A 24,464-nucleotide genomic window follows, 5' to 3' on the forward strand; every position below is an offset into this window, starting at 1 on the left:
GAAAAGGAATATACTTGTTCAAACACTCTCACAATCTCTCCACGTGAATAGAAACACCACTTACTCTCCTGCTATCAAAGACTGTCATCCTCCTTTGTCTCTTGATGCTGCAACACCTCCCTCTTGTGTTCCTTCTTGGTACTGGACCCCCTCACAGGACAGGCCTTCTGATTTTGAAGGGAGGATCTGAGGGTGGAGCTCCACCTCTGCTCGGCTTGGGGCTGCACACAGACACAGGTACATTTTTTTAAGGCTGTAATCCAAAGCCAGCAGAGCAAGTACACAGTTTGCCTGTATATTGTGTGTAGTTAAAAGGCCATGCAGAGCTGGTGCTGTACAGTAAAGATAATGGACTGCATGGCCAAGCAGCCTGATGTTGCTTAACTTAAAAAATCATTTGAAATAGATTCAAAGAGCCTGACTGACAATGGGACGTGCTGTGGCTGATCTCTTTTTACTCCTGCTGATTTCAGGCCATGTTTGTGGAGGTAAGGTGCTGCACTGAGGAAATCACTCCTCTTTACTATATTATGATTAGTGCATAGTTGTGATAGAGCTGCTCAGGGTGTGAGAAAAATACATTTTAGGAAGAAGCATGTTTGTCAGTATGCATATATTAACAGTGTTTATTATCTTAAAGTGAATTTCACCTCAGAGTTCAAACAGTTTTAATAGCAATGGAATTTTTTTACAACCTTTGATTTACTAAATGTGTCTAATATTTAATCCAGTCTAGCATGGTAGACTTCTCAAAACAACGAAAGTGGAAAGTTGCTGCATGAGTCTGAAAAGTCATCACTGACCATCAGCATTGCTTCATACATCTGCACACATATAACATGTTAATAAGAGTACATAAGAGAGCGGCATTCGTGTTGGAGGTGTCTGCGACTGTAGGAAGATTACTAATAATCCAGTGTTCACTGCTATCATAGAGGCAGATTACAGATGCATGGACAGACATGGGTTATACTGACAGCAGGCTTATAGGCTTTAGGCAGAGCGGCATGCTGGGCCAGCCTGCTGACTGAGTACTTCTCACTGGGACCAGTCTCATAACTCATAATAACAGCTTTGATAACAACTTATTATGTGTATATGATTTCTGCAGACAGTGCATTTATCAATAAGAGATTTGAAGGGATTTAAAGGCAATAAAAGTAATAAGCCATTAAGGCAGGCTTACATACTGAACAAATGGTCAAGATGTTCCTACAACCAAGAGTCCTTTGTTGTGTGGTTAACTGACTTTGTTCTTATTTTTGTCACCCTCTTGCCAATTAGATGTTTTTTAAGATCTTTTGTTTCTTTTGTAGTAACTGTTTTGAGACATTTAAACATTTGAAATGTTTTAATATATCACTTGTGGTCTCTGCAACGGCAACCAATTACACACATAAACACACACACACATCCTACACTGACTTGCCTCTGACCTCTATTAGCAGTTTCCACAAATGGACCATTTTAACAGAGCACTCAATACATCTGCTTTGTAGGTTAAATCAATTAAAATAAAGATGCCTTTTTTTTTAATCAGGTTTAATGTTTTTATTGCTAAATACACATGTAAATAGGACACACATATTACAACACAACAATTAGAATAAGTGTTCGTATTTGTATATGACCCACATGTGATGGATTAATTTCATGTTTAGCTGATTAATTTAACCCAAAATTATTTGTCTATGCTCAGCTCTGGGCTTCATTGTGAAAACTTGCAAATGCTAGCATGCTAATACAAAATGATGATGACCAAGGTAAACAGAGGCTACCTGCTGATCATCAGGGTTATTATGACCTTGTTAGCTTTCTAAATTTAAGCTTAATCTGCTGTTCAGTGCAGCCTAACATCATATAGCTATGGGAGTGTGATATGAAACACAATGACTGAATGAATGAAAGAAAGATTTATTAACAGCTTATAAAACAAGACCCAGGTATTGATTTAACCTGTAGAGCTAAAGGTTTCGTCATCTAGGTCAACATTGAAGTCTAATTAGCATCAGAACATCTCTGGACAACCCGCTCCAGAATGCATTAAATGTCATTAATTGGACACGAATAGCAGGTGCAAAGTGCAGAGCAGACACCATATTGACAAAAGAGTCAATACAAATTAATGGAACAATGGTCTTTGCTGTGGGAAAGGCTTTGGTCAAACCATAATCAATACTTTCTAACACAGAACTTATGGCATAATTACATTCTTTTTGTTTCATTGGTGCAGTTTCATTTTACGGTGATGGCTACATCCACCTGCGGACAGTCGAGACATCTATTCAGACACTGATCCATGTACGATTCCGAACCTCTTCCCAGTCAGGGCTGCTGTTTTTGGCAGCAGGAAGCAGAGATTTCATGCTTCTGGAGCTGATCTCTGGGCGTCTACAGGTGGGTTATAATGTATTATACATATAAAAACAACTGACTTATGAGTTAATGAATGGGAGCAGGGCAAATGTACTTATTTCATAATGAGTGGAGATAAATATCCTTTAATTTCAGTAATATGCTTATAGTGGAATTTGTCTAGAGGCTCTCACATAAAAATGCCAAACACCTTAAAAACAAGGCAAAAAAATTGCCCCTCGGGCCATTTTAGCTCATAGGTGTTGGCATTTACTATCCAGAGGAGGGCCCAGAGGAAGACTTGACACTTACACGTTGGTGTCGGATTTCTCACAGAGAGAAAAAAGCAAGCCTCCTGGCATTAGCTTCATCTCGGAACAAGTTCCTTCATGACTGTGGTTAAGAGAGAAAACCACAGTTGTTTAATGAAAACCACTTGTACAAGGCAACGGAACTGCTAATGAAAGAGCTTGATAATATTTGAGTTTATGGAATTATCCTTTCATGTTCAGACTTAGGAAGTCTAATGTAATTCATTTGAACTGCCTTTCTCAGCTCTAACTTTTAGAAGTCTTTCCCTTCTCTCTCTTGCCCTTACCCTTTAGTTACGTGTGGACCTGGGATCAGGTGAGCATTCCCTACGTTCAGAAAAAGGCATCCATTTTAGTGACCTGGCGTGGCACACTGTGGAGCTGATCCATGCCCGCCATAACATCACCATGACCGTGGACAGAAACTTTCATGCCAGCCTTCAAATGCCTGGACCAGATCTGGAACTCAGAGTAGAGGATGGACTCTCTGTTGGTGGGACAGCTGGACTGAACCATCCTTACCTTCTCAACATCTCCTCTGGGTTTAGGGGTTGCATGGATGAAGTTGTCTTCAATGAACACAATCTACTGTCCAGCCTTAGGCCATATTCAGGGTATAAGAGTGTCCATGAGGTGTCTCTGGGCTGTAGTCCGCAGTTTTCCGCAACAGAAGAGGATCCTATCAGTTTTTTCAGCTCTAAAGCTTTCATGTCTCTCCCACCATGGGAAGTGCTCCAGGAGGGCGTGTTTGAATGTGAACTGCACCCATCAACAAAAGAAGAAGATGGTTTAGTCCTGTTTAGCTCTGGCAACAAGGGAAGGTTTATAGCCATCGAGGTCAGAAATGGTCATTTGGTGACAAAGGTAGGAAATGGAGAAGGGAGTAAAACTGAGCTGCATTCACTAACGCACATCCACAGCAATCACACTTGGTACCCTATCCAGCTACACTTGCTGCCTCACAGTGTCCAGATGAAGATAGGCAGGGAACTGGTGAGGGCCAGTCTGAGTCAGGAGCTTCAGGTCATTCAGCTCAAAGGACCTCTTTACCTCGGAGGGATAAATGAGAAAGCTTGGGGAGAAGCAAGGCCAGTCAGTGTGCCCTCTGTTCCATCAGGAGGAGGCTCCTTTAAAGGCTGCCTACGAGATATTAAGGTAAACATGCAAAAAACAGGCCTACCTCATGCCACCATAACCAAGGACATTACTATTGGCTGTAAGACAGGGGAACCTCCTAAGATAATGACCACAATAACTCCAGAAGATTTTCATGTCTTTGAAGTCACAACCACGCAGCCAACCACCAACAGTAAGAAGAACCCGAACATATTGTTTCTGAGAAAGCTAGAAGTTGCTGAAGGAGGCCGGGCACCACTGGAACCCAAACATATGAAGGTAGAACCCATTGTCTTCTTTTTTTTTAATGTACATATTTTGAGTCTATTGAGTATGTGTTTATTAATCTACTTGCAGGTAAATTTGGACTTCCATAAACTAGGCATCCATCCATCCCAGGTGATGTTCCGCATTGAAGAGCAGCCTGTTCATGGCCAGCTTCGTTTGGACCTCAGTCCTGACCCTGATGGGATGCTGAATGTGGGGCAGGAGAGGACTATCACAATAGGAACTGAAGATAAGGGCCGGACTTTCAGCATGCTGGACCTGTGGCAGGGCCGTGTCATGTACATTCACAGTGGCTCGGAAGATGAGACCGACTTCTTCATGTTTTCAGTCTTCTCAAGCAATAAGAAGGAACTTCCTGCATCTCTGAAGGGCAACCGTCTGCACCGGTTTGACGTTAACATCAGTCCTGTAAATGATGCACCGGTGCTTAGCCTGCCAGAGGGAAACCTTTTTACATTGCTAGAGAAATCCAAGCGACAGGTACATATAACAGGAATATTTGTGTTTATTGAACATTAACATTACATTTACTGGATTCACAATGTTTACAGCTGACAACAGATGTGCTAAGAGTGTCAGACCCAGACAGCAGCCCGGAGGAACTGGTTTTTAGCTCACTGGGAAACCTTTACACAGAGGCAGGATACCTTGAGCACCAGGATTACCCCGGCAGGTTGGTCCTAAGGCTGGTTAAGTTTTACAGTGTGGGTGGTCAGCTGCAGATAATGTAATATGAATAAAATCCATGATGTTTTTCTTAACTTGACCGTATCCTGGCCAAGCAGCAGCTGCACGTGTCAGAAAACAGATAAAGTTGAACTCATGTCTTTCTCCAACCTTCTAATAGGGTCTTCCGTTGGCTTTTGTAGCATGGTACACACCCTGACAAAAGAAAATAGAAACCACAGAGACTTTATTCAGAACTACTACATGTAATGTTGTAGATGTTGTTATACATTTTAAGTAGATATTAGGTTGCAGCATCTGACAAAAAGCAGTAAGACAGCAAACACAGTGGAACACAGTGAATAACCGTGTGTGTCTATCATCCAGGGCCATCAACTTATTTTCCCAAAACGATCTAGAGGAGGGTAAAATCAATTTTGTCCACACGGGTATCTCCACCTCCAGGCTGGCATTCAGGGTCAGTGACGGGCAGAAGGTGAGTGATGTAGTGACTCTGTCATCCATCAACTATATATCGTCATACTTCTCTGTGCTATTTGATTTTTTCATTTACTTTTTGCAGGTGAGCAACACAGTAGTTTTGAGGATCATGACGGTGGCACTCGAGCACAAGCTGGTGAATAATACAGGACTGGAAGTGAACCAAGGGGAGGCTTCTGTGATCACCACCAATCACCTTGCAGTACAAGTAAACGTGGCAGATAATACAGTAGACATCTGGTATGACGTCCTACAGTTGCCACAGTATGGCGAACTCCAGAGGTTGCACTCAGATGGGGACTGGAAACCGACCACCTCCTTCTCTCAGGCACTCTTAGAAAAGGAACGGATCCGTTACCTCAGCACGTATCAGGGCCTTCAGAATCATTATAACATCACTGACCACTTCAAATGTAAAATCCGTATTGGTTCCCTGACTACAGAGGAGGTTGTTTTCCCCATTGTGGTTCGCTGGATTCACTTTAAAGTCACAAGAAGCAAAATGGAGATCAGTGGCCTTCAGACTGCTGTTGTAACCTCTGAGGACCTCCACGTGATTTCTAAGGGGGTTAAACTTAGTCAGGGCGACCTCTACTTTAGGCTCATGTCAGTGCCAAAGAAAGGGCGACTGTTCCTCAATGACACAGTCCTACAAAGGAACTCAACTTTCAGTCAGAAGAACATCACAGATAGTTTGGTGAAGTATGAGCTTCTAAACAGACTGCACGATGACACAAGAGACATGTTCAGCTTTAGGGTGTTTTCAACGCATGCCAGCTCCATGACTTATGACTTCAGAATCAATATCAGAGCTGAGTCAAGCACAATCACAGTTGTAAATAAAGGCCTTTCAATCCTAGAGGGAGGGAGTAAAGTAATTACCAGGGATGTTCTGTTTACTCACACAGCAAGTAACCGGGAGGTCCACTACAACATTACAGTGAGTCCCAAGCACGGGCACATTAGGAGGATAAACCTCTCCAATTCAACTTCAATTAATGACAACATTATGACATTTACGAATCAGGACATCACAGAGGAGAGGATCATGTATGTTCATGATGACAGCGAGACCAAGCAGGATTGCTTCACATTTCAACTTGTGGTTTACAAAACACACAAACACACAAAGAAAGAGGACAGAAACACAGCTGAGCACACCTTTAATATTTCCGTGCAGCTCGTCAACGATCAGAGACCTGTCAGGGTTGTCGATAAAGTTTTCCATGTGGCCCGTGAAGGCCAGAGGCTGGTGACACTAACTGACCTACGTTATCGGGATGATGATTCGGACTTTGAGGACAGCTGGTTGGTGTACACAAGGAGAGGAATTCCCATGGGTGAACTGGTGCTGGCCAGTAATCCTAGTCACAAGCTGTACGAATTCACACAGCGTGACATTGAACAGGTTAGCATGATACACTTCTTTTCATATTCGTTGTGCACAAATGGAACAATGTTCCCATAGTGTTTGAAAAGTACATTATTATTTAACCATCACCTTAACTGTTCTCCTCTCAGAAAAAGGTGTTGTTTGTCCATCGAGGGGTGAGCTTTGGGCGTTTTGTACTTTTTGTTTCTGATGGGAAACATTACGTTTCAACACTGATGGAGGTGACCATAACATTTGTTATTCTAATTATTTTAAAAGTGCCATTTACACTTTAATCACAGACTGTCTGTTGCTTACCTGATTTAGGTGATGGCCCAGGATCCTTACCTGCAAGTGGAGAACAACACAGGTCTCATTGTCCAGAAAGGTGACATCATGACCCTCACCTCTGCTAACCTCAGCGTATTTAGCAACCTTGACATCAGAGACCCACAGCAAGTGACATATGAGGTCTTCCTTCCACCTAAATATGGCGTGCTCTGCTTTAACGATGGGGAGACTGTGTCAGAAGCAGATGCCATTTCATTATTCACCCAGGGAGATTTGGTGGCAGGGCGTCTGGCATATTACCATGACGGCAGCAACGAGTTGTTAGATGGCTTCAATGTGACAGCAAGAGTGAGAGAGAGAAGCACAGAGAGGCAGCTGGAGAGAGGGAGGAGGGAGGTTCATCTGGACATTGGAGTAACAGTGAAAATTTACCTGGAGAGTCATCAGAGGCCGCCGACGGTCATAAGCAACCAGCCAGTGGTGGTGGCAGAGGGACAGAATGTTTCTATAACCAAGGAACATTTAGAGGTAAGTTAAGGCAAGATGCTCAAGCCTTGCTCTTGCAAATGCAGGATTTAATTTATTCTGTCCTTATCACTTTTTCATTAGGTGGTCCATGAGGACAGCCAGCCTTCAGAGATAGTGTTTACTGTCCAAAGACCTCCCATGTTGGGCATCATTCAGAGATTATTTTCCAACAACAATCACCAAAACATCAATGAACGACAGCATCATCTCTATGGGGTAGAGCCAATGACAATGTTTTTGACTGACATATGTGGAAGAGGATTGTCCTTTATGAGGGAGCATTCACAGCATTTTAACTGTGCTCTATTTCTCCATGCAGGGTGTCAGGGAGCAGCCAACAACCTCCTTCACCCAGGAGGATCTCAACCAGGGTCTGATCATCTACCACCAGCTGGCTGCAGGGAGCACCAATGATTCTGTTGTGATGGAAGCAACAAATGGGGTGACAAAGGTCGGACCAATCAGGCTAGAGATTGATATCATCCCAATTCTGCTCCCTTTACAGGTACTAAGCAATGAAGAACAATTACATGGAAGGTGGCTTACCAATTCTGATTAACCCAGCAATGTTTTCTATTTATTGACTCTGCAGGTGTCAGACTTGACCCTCGATGAGGGCTCGTCCCTCCCGCTGACCACTGACATCATCAAAGTCGCCAATCATCACTTCTCAGGGATGAACTTCCTGTACCAGGTCATTATTCCACCACGATATGGACACCTAGAGCACAGCCGGATCCCGGGAATGCCCATCACTGCTTTCACACACACAGAGGTTTGACTTAGCCCATATTTGCCTCATCACTGTTGAAATAAATCCTTACACTACAGTAAAAATCTGTTTCCAGGTGGAACGGGAGTATATCTCCTACATCCATGATGGCAGTGACACACTGAAAGACAACTTCACCATTGTAGCCAATCAGACAGAAATCAGAAAAAACAGTCTACCCTGCACTGTTCACATCAGCGTCACGCCTGTCAATGATGAGACACCTGTCGTCACAACCAACCGTGGCCTGAAGGTGGGTAATCTCCCATTAAATAGATTCAAAGGAAGAGGAAGTGCAAGCAAGTGCAGCCTCTCCTTTCTGATGTTTAGGTGTGGGTGGGCTCAGTGACGGAAATAACAGTTGATGATCTTACTGCCGAGGATTCCGACACGCCACCCGAGGGGTTGGAATTTGTCATCACACCACCCAGCAATGGCCACTTGGCTCTGAAGAGCGCCCCCTCCAGACACATCCTGAACTTCACTCAAAATCACATAAAAAACAAACAACTGCTGTTTGTGCACAGTGGTGAGCATACATTCTGTTTAAATTTGTGCTTTCTAAAGTTCTTCTCTTTGATGCTATTTCTGTCTTTGTGCAGGTGCCTTGTCTGGTGGATTTCACTTTCAGGTGAATGATGGCGTGAACTTTGCCCCTCGCCAAATCTTCAGCACAACTGCTCGCTCTCTGGTCCTCACCCTGCAGAGAAACCATGCCATGGAGGTGTACCCAGGTATACTCAGCTAGAAACATCCTACCTAGTGCTTAAAAATCTCACTCCTCTTTAAAGATGAAAACAGAAAAAGAATCTTCATTGAAGAATTGTAGTATATGACAATACCACTGGGTGGCCTCCAAGCACCACAGTATGTGTCTGCACACACACATAAACACACTTATCAGCACTCTTCCTGACAAGGTAAGAAGAGCTGCTAATATTGCCTAATAATTTTCTGCCCCTCTTGAAGGTTCAGTGATACCAATCACAGAGCAGCATCTTCAGGTGGTGACCAACAACGTCAGTGACATCAGAAGAAACCAGTCCGTGGTCTTTGCAGTGACATCTCCACCTAAATTGGGCCGCCTTGTCCAACGAATGCCAGACAATTCTACAAGAAATATTTCCACCTTCACACAGAGCATGGTATGGTGAAAAATGTCTTTTGTTTCTAAAATAAAAACAGTTCTCTTTCTCCTACCTAATACTTTGCATTTGCATTCACATTTTCCCCCAGGTGAATGATGGAGTTATCCTGTATGATCAGAACAAGCCAGAGTCAGTGGGGTGGTCAGCTGCAGACTCCTTTTCTTTCACAGTATCTTCTCCTCCTGCCTTTCTTCCGCCACAAACGTTCACTGTCCTAATCTCCTACCAAGCCAATGAACACCATGACAACTCCCAACACAAGACAAGACTTCTAAACAATGCAGGTACTATCTCTGTTTCAGCTGAATGAGCCTTTTGGACAAGGACAAACTTAAGTCCATGAGTGTCACCAGATCTGCTGTCTCTATCTGTCACTCAGGTGCTGTGGTGGCTGAGGGAGGCAGGGTGACGATTGACAGGTCAAAGCTCGATGCTTCTAATCTACTGGGAAAAGTTCCAGAGTCTCGACGGAAAGATCACCACATCATGTATCGCGTGATATCGCTGCCCCGCCACGGAGCTTTGTCTATACGAGGACATAACCTTACCCGGTGTGTGGCTCTTTTCTTGGAGATAATATAACTCCGGTCATTGAAAAACCAGAAAACAGTCCAGATATTTATACTCATTGTCCTTTCTCAGGAACCAACCCGATTTTTCCCAGGTCACCCTGAATAAGTACGGTATCACATATATCCATGATGACTCAGAGACGACGAGCGACAGTTTCACCTTCCAGGCCTGGGTGGCATCTTTGGATCTCACTTCTTCCTCCTCATCGTCCTTGTCTGCTTTTTCCTCAGACTCCTCCTCCTCCTCTTCCACTTCTTTCTCTCCTCTTTATCCAGCCTCTTCCTCCTTTTCATCATTAGACCCCGTCTCCTATCGTCAAAACAATGTGGCAGTAACTGAAATGTTTAACATCACAGTGACACCGGTCAACGACCAGCCACCACTAATCAGGAGCAGAGCCCGCAGTATGAAGGTCGTAGTTGGAGAGAGAGTTGTACTCGGACCAGACACTCTTCAGGTGGGCTGATTTTGGACATAATTTGTAGAAGTTCAATTTGAATCTCTTGATATCTCGATTGACACTCACATATACACACATACATATTCAGGTTGAGGACCATGACACCCCACCAGAAGAGCTGCATTATCTTGTAATCAGTAAGCCCAACAATGGTTATCTGACACTTGGGGAAAGACTAGAACCAGTGACTTCCTTCACCCAGTATGATGTTAACCATGGCCGGCTGCATTTTATACAGCAGGTGAGGAAAAACTTAGCACAATGGTATTAGTGTAATGTATAAAATATGTTCATTCCATTTTTATGATGTATTTGTTGTCACAATTCAGTGTTTTCGCCTGCAGGGTGAGCCATCAACAGGAGTTTTCTACTTCAACGTAACAGATGGTCATCACCGTCCGCTGTACAAGCTGTTCAGTTTGGAGGTAATAAAGCCCGCTGTATCCATGGTCAACAACACAGGCCTGTCACTGGTTCAAGGCAGGACTGCAGTTGTCCTAACAACCAACCGACTTGCAGCTCAAACCAACGGTCAGAGTCAGGCTAATATCTCTTACACAGTTACCACACGCCCTCGCCATGGACGCATCGCTATCAACGACCAGGAAGTCACCACCTTCTGCCATGAGGACCTCCAGTTTGGTCGTGTTGTCTATCACATGACAGATCTCAGCGAATCAGAGGATATCTTCCAAATCTCAGTATCAGCCTTGTCTCCTGGTGTTGACTATGGAAATGTGACAGCACAGATGGTGAATGTAACCGTGCTGCCTCTGATCTACCTTAGAGAGCCGGTTAGAGTTCCCAGTGGTATTGCTGTAAAACTGGGCAAAGCCATGATAGATGCCTCTGAGTTAGCAAGAATCAGCCGAGCCGACCCAGTCTTTGAGGTTCTCTCTCCACCAAAACATGGAAAACTAGTTAAGGTAAGGCTGCTTGTAAAACATTCAGTCTCCATGTGTTGAAGCTTGTCAAATAATCAGTGTGCAACTTTCAAATCTCAAGTGTGTGCCATGAACTGTTCTTGACTTTCTCCTCTATGTGTGCATGTATGCAGATGACCTACAACCCTAACCGAGCATCAGAAGTCCTAAAGTCCTTCACGTTTAGAGATGTGGTGCAAGGGCGAGTGGCCATCGAGGAGACTCTCAGTGACAACGACAACCAGCTTCCTAATAATAAATCCACACTCATAACATCCCTCGGCCACACACCTGCCACACCTCTCAACGATTCTTTTGTCTTTCTGCTGAAGGCTGGAAACGTCCAGCCAGCAAAGGGCGAGCTTCACTTTACCATCTTACCTCACCACCAGATGCATCATGGTGTGAGTGGTTTCAACAAAGTCGATGGTGCAAGTCGTGAACATACAACAACCCGTCTGCCAACTCACAACAGGACAACTACTGGGGGAGGAAAAGAAGGTGGGCGAGGTGGATCCACAACACAAAGTGAGGTCAGTGTAGGTTTACACCCCCACATTTTGTTACATAAGAACCACAACAGGACCCAGCATAAATCAAGGGCTCACGGTCGCTGGGGGAACCACACACGTGGCCATGGAGGAAGATCAGGAAGCAGCACAGAGGGAGGGCGAGGAGGTCACGGCCTTGCCCCACAGCCCAACATTCCTTCAGTCCAAGAGAAACATGTTCCACCAAACCCACCTGACATCCAGCCTGTTCATGTCGAGGTTCTCCCTCGCCCTGCCTCTGACCCGCTCCTTATTATCCTGCCACTGCTGGCCTGTTTGCTCCTCATCATAATACTTGTCGTTTTGATTCTGGTGTTCCGCCACCGTAAGGAGAAGCAGGCCCGACGGCTGATCCAGGAGCTTGCTGCAGTGCCGTTACCCACTGAGGACAGCCCTTACCTGGGCCGGCCTGAGCGGAGCATGGCTATGCCCTCTGTGGTGGTCACCCCGCTTGGTTCTGCCAGCTGCCCCACTTCCCCTAGAGTACCTATAAGTCCCAGGAGGAGGAGTCTTGCCCCCGAGATGACCTTTTGGGGGCCATTCGAAGCAGATGGACATAGTAGAGCATGTAGCAGTAATGAAAGCGATAACTTGACTTGTGTCAATGAAATGCCAGTTATTGGTGCAGGATATAGAACCCCTGTGAAATGTAGGTCCCCTACTCCAACTCTCAAGGACAACCAATACTGGGTGTGAGCTTCGAGAGACACTGTGCCTTAGTGGTGTAATTTATAAGGTAATAAATGCCTGGTCATATAAGGCACATTTAACATGTACTTTTTGAAGAGGACAAAAATGGCCATCATATTTAAGTCATTTCATAACTGATGAAATGACTATGATTGTGATTGTTTGTTGTATTATAATAACAATGTACTGTAATATTTCAGCAGGATATTACCAAAGAAAATTACTTAAAGTATTTAAAGCATGGTGTCAGTCACTGCTGCTTAGGAAGCTACTTGATTGTGACTACCACACTTCCTTTGTGCAAAAACATTTCATTTCTGTGATTCCTGAAAAAAACTGTTAACATCTGTTAATAGTACTACATAGAATGATATTTTTGTTGTGAATAAGGAAGCGAAAGTGTCTGGTTATTACATTTACAGTAAATCACATTGAAAGCAGCTGCATCGTGCTCAGGCGTAAATTAGCAATTCAACACCTCTCACCCACAATGCCCCAGTTCAATTTTTCTCTACTTCAAAACCATTTGTAAGCTGGTAGATTATAGCACATACATGTTTATACAGTTCACCTATATGGTACTAAGCTTACAAGTCCATGTATACAAACGTTAACACATGTTTTTCCCTTTTCTGCACTTTTCTGTGATATTTGCCTGACTGTTACTGCTTGAGGCAGTGATCAGCCATTTAACTGCTTCACATACAACAACGCTGCTGCACTGTGAGATCTAGACAGGGTTAGATTCCACGGTTCTTGATTGACTTCAACATTTTTTATCCCTTATATGCCGTTCACTGTGAACACCATACACAACCATTTAATAAAAATATTTCTTAAAAACATGTGTTAAAGAGGACATGTTTACACTCCATTAGATAATCATATCTCCCTAGAGTGTTTAAGGACAAACACAACTGATCAAAAGGAGCGCGTTGAATATTACATTCAGGTTATGATGTCATAAGTGACTGGAGGCCTAGTTTAAAAATCATGGCTGAACCTCTGTGTTTGTGTTTCTAACCAATTTGGGTTTTAATGGAATGTTCTCCTGGGTATTCTCTATGCTGCTACCAGGAACGAACCAGGTGTGGTCGGCAGCAACCAATTAGGATTCAAAGCTGCAAGAAACTGAAACAGTCTCATTTAAAATGGCGTCAAAACCATTCTTTAATGTAGCTGTCCATCTGTTGGTGATAGAGGAAAAGGCACGTTTTATAAGCTGAGCAGTCTAACACATAACAAATGTGTGACAATTACATAAGCCACCTTATAGATTTTATGTAACTTGCAAAGTAGGCCTCAGCCAGCAGAGCCTCGATCAAAGATAATCGAAGCCTTTAGCCTACATGTTCTGTAGATAAATGTTTGCATTCAGATGTCTACTGACCCATTTACTCAGTTAACACTTAACCGTAAAAAATGATCTTGAACATTTTCACTGAAGAGTAACATTTCAGGTTGTCATGTATATAAAAGTCTACTTTAACACTATTCAACACATTTGTGTGCATGTGAATCTTTCAAATGACACCATGGCCAGCATCATCTCTCTGGTATAAAGCATTTAGAGGGCAGAGAAGGGTTTTTCCATAGACAATTAAAACCACAAAAACCTAATCTAACTACAGTAAGTATGAAGTGGCCAACGCAGAATAATGAATATTAATAAAATAAAAACACATTAAAGAGGAAAATGCACACTGAGTGGTGAGAAGAGAGAAGAAAGGCACATCTAAATAATGAAGGGCTTTGCTAGTAATCTGAGCTGACGTCTGTAACCTCTAGTGTCAGATATCAGAGCCTGGACTGCTGCTGCCTGCACAGAAAAAACAAGCGCCAAGACGCTTTTGGGATAAATTGACTGAGCACAGCTGACTACAGATTTTATTCTGCATGCTGATATTTCTAAAAACAAACTACAGTTTCTTGAGGTTTGGGTGAAATGTTATTTGTTGTAAAATGTTTTGTAGGTCAGGGTTAATGGGTTCATCTAAATAAGTACATTTGGATTCATTTGTTTTGGATTTAGAAGAATACAGACCAGATGAAAGGAGGAGACATGAGACAGATCAAATAGAACTATAAATTATATTCTGGAAAAAGAGTCAACAACAGTCAACCAAAGAGATCCATAAATGAAATTTCATTTGTTTGCTGAAATTTTGTCCCATTGTGTTACATGAAAAGTATTTAAATACACTTCTATGGATCCTAGAAACTGCTAAAACCAGCCAGCATAGTGCACTGTCCCAGAATAAACCTTTAAAGGGAAGAGAATGTAATCCTGAAATTTCCACACAAACTGTAAGCAGTTGTATGGTATTGAGTTGTCATTTATCTTTTTTTAGGAGTATTTTGTATATTTCCCTGTACATATATATATATATATATATATATATGTGTACATATATATATATATATGTGTACATATATATATATATGTGTACATATATATATATATATTCTGTCTCAAAACCCTCTGCTGAGATTAGGGGTTTTTCTGTTGAGTCAGGCTCATTAAATCAGTACAGGATGTCTCTCCAGGATTCTAGCTTGTAAAGGTCTGAAAAAGTCCAGCAACAAAAACACATCTAGTGATCACAACAAAGTTAGCATACCAAGTAGAGGCTGTTATATGTAGCATTTGAAGTTTAAATGCCACAGGCTCAACTCTGAGATGAATTACATGGATTTCCAAAGAAGAATTTCAAATGCTATGATCACCTGAAATCCACATAATCCTGGTTCTGTGTTTTAATGTAAGGACATATCAATCATATTGAGGTGTCTGACCTCTGACCTCTCCAGAATGAGCTCAGAGTTAGCTGTGAGTTGCATATAACATCTAGATAGAAAAAAGCAGAACTGAGAAACTGTTTCTAAAAGAAAACACAGACATCAGACATGTAGGTCAAATTTCAAGCTATAAAATGAAAATACTACTAAACTGATTCAGCAGAGTTTTGACTATGACTCTTTACATAGTCAAAAACTAACATACAATACTGAGTAGGTCATTCAAGTACAAACAAACATACAAAGATTACAAAAATCATTCCTGTCTTTCATTAAACCATCTAGTTTAATTGATTTGGGGAGTGTCCTTATGTTTGTGTTATACATTTTTACCTGATGGAGGGCTTTCACAAAGTGGTGCAGCAGTGGAGATGGCCATATGACACTGAGACCGGGAATCAAACAGCAGCCCCCGCCACACCGAGAACAGCTGTTTTAAATATCTGCCGCTGACTCGCTGAGTTGCAAGATGTGCAAAATGCCTGTAACTGGTACATTCATCAGAGCTGTCCAGTTAATCCAAGAAGTTGTCATGCATTCTATATTTTTTTGAAAGAGTGCTATATTTCTTCCAACCCTCGTACCAGGAGCAGGACTCACCGCAACCCAAGTCTCCAAGATATAAGATGTCCTCCCTAACCAGAGGACGAAGCCATCCATCACCACCATCAGATTCCCACTTCAGGCTTCCCACCAATGCCCTTGGAGGCTTTTGTAGTCCAGCCTCTCCCTTATCTCCCTCTTGTCCTACTGGCCGTCATCATATCTCTGAAGTGCGTCCTCTAGCTTGGCGGTGATCTTCTGGAAAAAGCCGATCTGCTGGCGGAGGTGGTGCTGCATCTGGGAGCGGAAATCACGTACACGTGTGCGGTGGAAGTGCTGGATTTCTGCCAGCGTGGCGCATGATATGATGTTGCAGCGGTCATGCAGGTCACCTTCTTGCTTGGGACAGTCTTTCACCTTGGTCAGTGCACCTGGGAGAAAACAGAAGAGGAACGAAGATGAAATATATTTTAAAGGTGAAGAACTGTAAAAATAAATTAATATTGTTACTCATGTAACACTTCCTAAACCTATGGGAAATTAACTTATTTACTATGATTTACAATATGTTGCTACAGCCAGGACATAGTTAGCATAGTTAGCTTAGCTAAGCACATATGGATTGAGTATGGAATATGGAAAACACATGGTTGCTACAAAGAAGACTTGTTTGAAACTGAAGGATGCATTCCTGTTCTATTCCCAGATGATTTTTCCGGATTATTCTGACCTAACATGAGCATGCAATAAGCAAACAAGGCTGTTCATCCCTAACTCACAGCAAGAAGAGTAGAAAGTTATGAGAAGCTAAAAGTGAGGCATGATGAAGAAAGCAATTTTCAGAAAAGCTCTTATTACTAGCTATTAGCTAATACTTATTTACTAAATGGAACTGGCCTTAATGTAAAAATGACTTCTTTAAAAGCTACCATGGTAAAAAAAAAAAATAGGCTCTCTATAAGGAAAGAAAACTCCATAAACAAACTAATGTTACAATGCAAGACACATATATCCAGTCCAGTTTATTTTTTATAGTATGGAAAGGATTGGGTTACTGCATGCTTTTTTAACAGTTTCCCCCAAGTTTCCCAACGCCCAGTCATGACTCAAGAGTGTTTAGTGTGACTCAACTTGTGTGAAGTGGTACAGTCTGACAGACGTGACCAACGATAGACAGAGGAAGAGGAACTCAGTGAGAAAAGCACTAATATGGCAGCATGTGGAGGAAACGATGAGCGAGCTGGTCCTGACCTTGTGTCTCTATCAGATCTTTCTCTCTTCCACACTCACATTAAGAACACAGCCAAGGTGATATTACCTTGGACTTTGCTCTCCTCACTGCCAAGGCGATTAAAGAGCTGTAATCTGAACTCTTGTACAGCAGTGTTGGTGGGAAACTTGTACAGATCTGTGACCCGCTGCACCCACACACACAAAACCAAGAAGAGGAAGGAAGAAAAGAGGGGGAAGAATACGAGGAGGAGGAGGAGGGGGGAACCTAATCCTCCTTCATTTTGCATTCCTGCAGTCCCAGGGCAACACAGGACAAGAGGCCCAGGAATCTCCACTCATTCGAATCAGATGTAGCCTTTGGACCTCACAGACAGAACTAGCAGAGACAGTTGATAGTGTACAGACATGTAGGTCAGTGAAGCAGTCCACCTTAAGCGTTGAGCAACTGCTTTTTTTCCAGCATATGACAGCAGTGCAGACTTTGCATTATGGCAATGAGATCATAGTTGTTAGTCAGCAGACTGTTTCTATCTGTCTGCAGCAGTCTAGAAAAGAGTGTTACTCAACACGATTTGCAAGATATTAATGGATTTCATGTGACTTCATTTGCATAACTCAGAACCTAATTAATTAGTTTATCACATGTTACTTTTATTTGCACAACAGCTGAGCTGAAGGAGCGACACTTTGGTGCTTGCCAGGGCATTAACTGTATTTCAAGAAACTTTGTATGTTAGCAGGAACATCTGACAATGGTGTCTATAACTATTGACCTCATGGCGACCATACAACATGCAAACCAAGCCAATACATTTTCAATGTTTGGCTACTTCCTCAAAACTCCAGGAACAAAAGTGAGAAAATGTCCACTACTTCTAAAGTTCTCTTTCCAGGAAAAAAAAATGTTTCAATCACACAGTCCTGTCAGTCACTGGCGATTCAAAGCTGTTTCCAGTTTGATTGTTTTTATTGAACAGAACTGAGCGGACTACAGAAACTGTGCCTCTAGGTTTGGCAAATGTCTGGTCTTTGTGTGCCAGAAGCGACTCCCTCCTCCCAACCTGCAGGGAACTAACAAGCTAACTCCTCTGCAAATCCTTTGTAAATGTGTGTATGTGTTTCTGTGAGCATGCACAGGCCCTCACAGTACAGTATAACAATGGACCAAGGGTTTCAGTTTTCGACCCAGATTGACACTGTAAGTCAGTAAATGAAAACAGATGTTGCCATTGGTTGGGAGAAGCTCAGAATCCTGGTCTGTGTATATTCTCTTAGTTTATATTGACATGATTTATAGATAGGGAGGATACCGTCTGCAAGGCCTTTGGAAACATCATTATTTCTTAATGCAAATGAAACTCCTGAAAGGTGTTTGTCTTTTGTTCCATGCATTCGAATTGAGAGGACTTCATGTCTTTAGCTTATCCTTAACCTCCCTGCAAAAGAAGAATACAGCATGCTTGGTCCTGTATCTGCATGCTTTTTTTACAAGAATGTTTCTACTGCATCTTTTTGACAGTGTGAAGCTCCTACTGTGAGCCTCTTTTGCTCAGCACAATACTGTATTTCCAAGAAACTGTGATGGCACAATATTTTTTTACTTTTGAATTATTTGCGTATGCTACTTCACCAACACTACACTTCACACAGACTTTCTCACCTTTCTGCACGTGGATAACATCAGGAAAATTGGCCAGGTGTCCCCTGTAGAGGTCTAGCAGGTCAGAAATGGGGTCTAGGTCCTGGCGTGGCTGTTCAGCGAAATAATCTCCTATCACCTCGTAGGCCTCCCCGGTGTAGGCGATGGCCTTGTTCAGGCCTGCCGAGTAGGCCTGCTGGTCCAACTCGAATGCCTGTGACAGGAGTTTGAAGGACTGTCCGACCTTCTGGTACTCCTTCTTGAACCCTGCCATCTGTTTGCGGGCAAATTCATTGATGGTGGTGTTCACAGCAACTATGTTCTCGTCCATCTTCTTTGTGAATGTCTTGAAGCCTTCAATCTTGCTTTCCACTTCCTGGAGGTCCAGAGGGACAGCAGGCGTGCTAACCAGAGAAGAGACAATCAATGTAGACCTTTATTTTGAAACCCTTTCCATTCAAACACTACGTCATCTTTGTATGTGAGAACTGACCTTGAGATCCGCTTATCTCTATTACACTATCAGACATTCCTCATGGTGAAAGCCTTCAGTTAGAGCACATTAAAACAAGGAAAACTGATAACTACTCTGTAGTTAGATCTACACTGTTACAGAGTGTGTTGGCCATAAAAATAAAATATTAAACACAAAAAATGAACATATTAGATCAGGTTTCAGTGTTAAGAGTGTTTAGTGTCAAGCTTAAGGAAGGCTGTGATCATTAAAGACTGCATATTAGTGAATTTCCTCCTCTTATTGGTGAAGATGTTTGTCTCTGCATCCCCTATAATGGGCTGCTCCTTGTGTGAATCATGAATGCTGAATGACAATACCAACTTCTGAAAGAAGCCCTTGGTCCTGGACTCAAAGCAATTTCCTTGAACTATCAAGTGTTTCAATCTATTGAAACATTCCTGCACCTCAATCAGTGCCGCAGGGAATATCAGGATGTGATGTCATTATTTCTTTGTTTACCATCTATAAACACTTGGCAAGTAAAAAGTGTTCCATAGTCATCCAGAATTTCACAGACATTCGCTCCTCCCTACCTGATTGTGAGGAAAAAATTGGCCCCAACCAGCTCGTCCCTCTCTGCCTTCCTCTTGCCCTGTTTCCAGGCCTTCTCATCCGCCCCGCATGTTAGGAAATGCTGGAAAACGTCACAGCGTGCCAGCACAGGGTGGCTGGTCATGTGGTTCATCCACCAAATCAGACCCTTCCTCCTCTTGGAGATGAAATCCTCCTCAAAGCGACCAGTGGCCTGCTTCTCAGGCAGGTGGGGCACTGAGATGACAGGGAAACGCTCCACGAGCCGGGCATAGAGCCAATCGAAATGTTTATACCTGCAGGGAGGACGGGAGAGAATAAAGTTGCAGAAGAACATGCTTGGAGGGATTTAGAAAAGTGTCACGTAATACTTGATATCCAAATCAGCTTCAAAAATTCAGTTACAGTCAGGCTAAAATATGAAAGAAAGTTCGGCGAGTGAGAACAGATGGTAGAGAGAACAAAAACAATGGTAGAAAAGGAGTGAAAGGTAGGGAAGATAGGATATGAGAGGAGAGACTGGATGAACTCCTAACAGGTTAAAGTAGGATTGAGATGTATTCGTAATAACTTGTGACAAGGAAACAAAGTGAGAGGTGCTCGGGGACTCTCAGACAGGAAAGAGGACTCAGCTCTGTTTTCACCATTTTGTGGGAACAACTGGCGGTCGAGGAAAAGCCAAAGAAACATTTGTTTAAGAGTATGTGGGCTGGTAAAGACATAAAGACAAAGAGGAGGATAATGTTAGTACCTGCGGTTGACTTGTACATTGGTGTGCGTTGGTGTAAGCCCATAAGACATGTAGCTCTTCATGCCTTTGAACTTGGTCTGCTTGGTGGGGTCATCAATAGTGCACGTGAATGGATAGGGGTCCTCCTGCCACTCTGGTCCATGCTTTCCCATCACCACACAGATCCTGTCCCCGTCTTTCACAAAAGCTGAGGCCTCCCCGAGCAGAAAGGCTTCCCCTCCGGACTTGACGAAGGTGGAGAACCTGTTGAGGTTCCTCCCCACTGTGGCCGAGCTCTTGGCCTGCTGGTGCTGCTGTTGGGAGCTGCCGCGCCCTGGCAGGGAGGTAGTGACTGGGTACAAAGAGGGGGTTGTCCCAAGACCCTTAGGAGCATCTGCAGCAGAAGAACTGTCATCCCAGTCATCGTCCCAATCATCATCGCTGCCCTGGCTGGTGTGGAAGCTACTTCCGCCACTTCCAGCCTCAAACCCTTTCTGAGACTGGGAGTCTGGGGATGTGGAGTAGGAGGCATGGACAGGGGTCTGAGGTTTGGTTTTGGGTGAGGAGAAGCCGTTGTTGTTGGTGTTGGAGGTGTTTTGGTCCCTGATGATTTCAACATAGGAGGCAGGGAAGAGGCCTGCCTCCCCCCTGCTGTTCTCCCCCTCCAACCAGCCCTCCAGCTCCTGCTCACTGAACAAAGTAACAACCTCATTCTCTGCTATTGAGATCTCCCCTGGGTTTTCAGAGTTGAAATCATACAGCACTCTGCCCCTTAAAGCCATAACTGTAAACTTATTTGTGAGTCTTTCTGGTTTTCACTGCAGTCTCCCCTGTAAGTTTTTTTTCCAGGACCTGGGTCGCTCTAGAGCTTAAACTGGATTGAGAAGCTGCAGCGATCGTGAGGCTTTTCCACTTCTTCACTTTTCCACTTTTGACCAAGTTTCTTTCAATGCGCAAAAGAACAAGAAGAGAAACACACAGCCTTGTATCCGACACCCACCTCCTCTGTCTCCGCTCCTCTCTGCGGGTTCAAATATCATCTGTTTCCATACAGAACTTACCCAAGTCGGAGAGAAGCAGACAGAATCTGTCTTTTCTAACCATAGAAGTTTAAAGTTTAAGCTGAAAAACTTGACGACGGCTGCGTAACCGTTTCATTCCTCCAAATAAACGCCGGGGGAAAGTCTTTTTTGCCTCTCTGCTCTCTCTCCTTCTCCCAGATGCTTGTAAGGCACCAGTCTTAACACGTAGTAGACTGGTTGACTAATAGAGGGTGGAGCCAGAAGCAAGTTCACTCAAGACACTCAGTTCATACATGGCAAAAAAAAAAACACACATGCCTTAGATCCCTTTGTCACCTAATAGTCTGGATGGATGTTTGTCATCTTTATTGTGCGAGTAAGTAACAATAGAAAAACATATATAAACCAGACACAGTATTCGAAACATTTTTATTACTTATCTGAAGAAGAATAGCGTTTGTACTACAGCTTTCATTTTTTTCATTTGGAATATGCAATGTAATAACCCTCCTAGAAAAATTTCGTGTTTCCACATATTTTATTTTATTTTATTTTATTTTATTTTGCTTTCTGCATTCCCAGTTCTTCCACTAGGTGTCGCTGTTGTATCACTCGAAAAGAGCTGAGGGCAGTTCCTCTTGTCCAGCTGCTAGCAGCGTGCTTCTGTCTGACTGTAAATCCCCTTAGTCAAAGAATATAGATTATATTAGAATATTGCATTATATACATGTTTTTACTCAATTAATATCTATTGAAATTCATATATACATTTAATTGGGCTCCAAAATGAACAAGCTAGTGAAGCAGCATCAGAAGTGGAGAATTTTAGCAGCTGTCTCTTTGACATTGTGGCCTGTGATTCGTCAGTAGGAAAGAAGGTCAAGCATGAAGCCAGGTTGGCATCATTGCCAGCACAAGACTAGTGGAAAGAGATAGCGTTTCACAGGCTTCTACCACACACTCTTACATCCCACATACACTGTTTTTCAACAAGCTCTGATGTAGGACATCATCTTGGATGTGAGGGATTAGTGAACCCACAGATGTGAGGAGGCAGATGCACAACAGAGACCACAGAGAAGCCTGCAGGTTTGTCATTATGTTTGAAAAACATGCTTTGATGGGATATTTTGATGTTGTGATGAGAAGTCTTTGTATAAGCGTGGTTTCCTGTTACTTATTGGGGTTTTTATTTTTCTGTGTGTGTAGCTGAACGGGTACTGCTGACAGAATGCAGCTGTAACCAGCAGATGACTGACATGATCTTCAGTCTGATGCAGGACAAAGATCTGCTGCAGCATGTTTTAAAAACAAAAACTGAGCCTTTAAAAAACAAATAAGCAGATTACATCTACATAATTTATGGATTTCTTGGGGTGAGTAAAGTGACCAACTAATTAATGTCTACTCCAAATTATTACACTATTATTATACATAAAAAGAACAAATGAAAATAAAAAAAAACTATATTGGCATTTGCAGCAGTAGTTGTGTGATTGATGGCTGTATTCCTGTAGAATGATTAAGGATTGAAAGCATTAGTGTATATGAGAGCAGGTAAAAGTAAAAAGGATGTAACTTATGTAACTTTTAAAGTGGCCACACGGTGGCAGCATTACAATGTTAATGCCCTTATACTTACAGTCTACATGATTCCAGTTACTTATTCACCTGGTAAAGCTAAAGGAAGTAAGCACACATCACTTCCACACATTTCAAAATTAAACTTGGTAAAATATGGCATCTATTTACATAGTTTTGTAGTTTAAAATAGTTTTATAGCATATTATATAGGCTAAAGACTAATGGCAGCATGTCCATGTCCAGGAAATTTCACATAAATCACATCATATTTAAAGAGTTGTGGGATAACATTCAGCTGCTTAAATCACATTGCACACATTCTTAGCAGGCTAACAAAACATTGTTTTATAACTAAATAGTAGCAGTACTATGTAAATTGACAGTAGCCTCATCATAATGTGCTGTGACCTATGTGACTGTCACGTATGCGGGTAAACACTCACGTCAAATAATGGTGGTGAAGAAGTTAAGCACTTCCAGAGCAGAGCAGTGTTTATGTTTCTCTCAAGGACACCACAACAGGGAGTGATACTGGCTGCCAACAGGCCTAACTATTGACCTTTCCTTCTCACTCTGCATGGGATGTCCTCACACAATTGCATTTTTCATAGCACCTTATAAGGTGATCAAGTAGTTTTCTGCTTAAAAGCAGTGCCAAACATAGTCACGCTATGGGAACATGCCCTGGGTTGCCACAATTCCATATCGCATAAAGCACATGAAGGTTTTTCCAACAGATGCCAATCTCACTGGATGAGATCTTATCAGTGTAAAAGAATGATACTTTAGATAAACACTAAAAATACAATTAAAAATGTACCATTCAGATGTACTCAAATGGTGGCTTAACATTGTGCAAGAGCATTGTCCGTTTATAATAGCCTGGAACCCATTTATTGTCCTCTTAGTGTACTCTTCACCGATCTTCATTCTTCAATTTTATGTCAAGCTACTATGTGTCTCAGCTGCACAGATTTTGTCTTCCCTTGTCAATGAGGGGAAGTTTCACTGTGGCAGCGCACATTTATCTCAGTGTCTTAAAATAACTTGTCTTTCAGATTGACAGTAGATACCGCACTCTGCAAACACCCGGTCCTTTGTCACCATCTTTGGGGGTTTGATTTTAACTGGTAAAGGATTATATTTATTCTGTATGGAGTGAGTTATTTCTGAATGCTTTTCCAAAGCAGATATGGCCATCTGCAAAAAACTGCCTACACACGTCTAACCCATTGTCTGCATGGTACCATGTCAAAGACGACTTTTAGGATCCTTGATAAAAGGCCAGAGAACAAAAGATAAGGTGACTGTGTTATATCAC

General features: G+C 42.6%; 2 protein-coding genes across 2 annotated transcripts; one reads left to right on the forward strand and one right to left on the reverse strand.

The window, feature by feature from the left end:
• The first annotated feature begins 427 nt into the window (after nucleotides 1–427).
• On the forward strand, nucleotides 428–12,551 carry LOC114443907 (chondroitin sulfate proteoglycan 4-like). The gene is made up of 22 exons (XM_028418271.1): nucleotides 428–488; nucleotides 2,234–2,397; nucleotides 2,961–4,061; nucleotides 4,140–4,550; nucleotides 4,622–4,743; nucleotides 5,124–5,232; nucleotides 5,320–6,645; nucleotides 6,759–6,851; nucleotides 6,937–7,428; nucleotides 7,510–7,644; nucleotides 7,748–7,933; nucleotides 8,021–8,203; nucleotides 8,277–8,453; nucleotides 8,531–8,729; nucleotides 8,803–8,934; nucleotides 9,170–9,345; nucleotides 9,437–9,632; nucleotides 9,728–9,899; nucleotides 9,991–10,378; nucleotides 10,470–10,622; nucleotides 10,726–11,307; nucleotides 11,439–12,551. Exons 1-22 carry the CDS (start codon nucleotides 428–430, stop codon nucleotides 12,549–12,551), a joined length of 7,671 nt encoding a protein of 2,556 aa, XP_028274072.1.
• A 2,071-nt stretch (nucleotides 12,552–14,622) lies between these two features.
• LOC114444195 (sorting nexin-18-like) lies at nucleotides 14,623–21,745 on the reverse strand. Its single transcript, XM_028418638.1, has 4 exons — nucleotides 20,559–21,745; nucleotides 19,810–20,103; nucleotides 18,781–19,163; nucleotides 14,623–16,318 (listed from the first exon to the last, which is right to left on the reverse strand). Exons 1-4 carry the CDS (start codon nucleotides 21,317–21,319, stop codon nucleotides 16,092–16,094), a joined length of 1,665 nt encoding a protein of 554 aa, XP_028274439.1. The 5' UTR covers nucleotides 21,320–21,745; the 3' UTR covers nucleotides 14,623–16,091.
• Between the last annotated feature and the right edge of the window lie 2,719 nt (nucleotides 21,746–24,464).

This window comes from Parambassis ranga, chromosome 12 (genome assembly GCF_900634625.1).
Source record: "Parambassis ranga chromosome 12, fParRan2.1, whole genome shotgun sequence".
In the NCBI taxonomy this organism is placed as follows: domain Eukaryota; kingdom Metazoa; phylum Chordata; class Actinopteri; family Ambassidae; genus Parambassis; species Parambassis ranga.

Bases quoted from the DNA above. Each gene is read 5' to 3' on its own strand.
- LOC114443907 (XM_028418271.1), top strand. From the start codon at position 428: ATGGGACGTGCTGTGGCTGATCTCTTTTTACTCCTGCTGATTTCAGGC. The intron at 7,429-7,509 runs GTAAGTTAAGGC...CTTTTTCATTAG, and splicing joins TAACCAAGGAACATTTAGAG to GTGGTCCATGAGGACAGCCA. The intron at 7,645-7,747 runs GTAGAGCCAATG...TTCTCCATGCAG, and splicing joins GACAGCATCATCTCTATGGG to GGTGTCAGGGAGCAGCCAAC.
- LOC114444195 (XM_028418638.1), bottom strand. From the start codon at position 21,319: ATGGCTTTAAGGGGCAGAGTGCTGTATGATTTCAACTCTGAAAACCCA. The intron at 19,164-19,809 runs GTAGGGAGGAGC...TTCTCTGGTTAG, and splicing joins AATTTTTTCCTCACAATCAG to CACGCCTGCTGTCCCTCTGG. The intron at 16,319-18,780 runs GTGAGAAAGTCT...GTTTTCTCCCAG, and splicing joins TGTTATCCACGTGCAGAAAG to GTGCACTGACCAAGGTGAAA.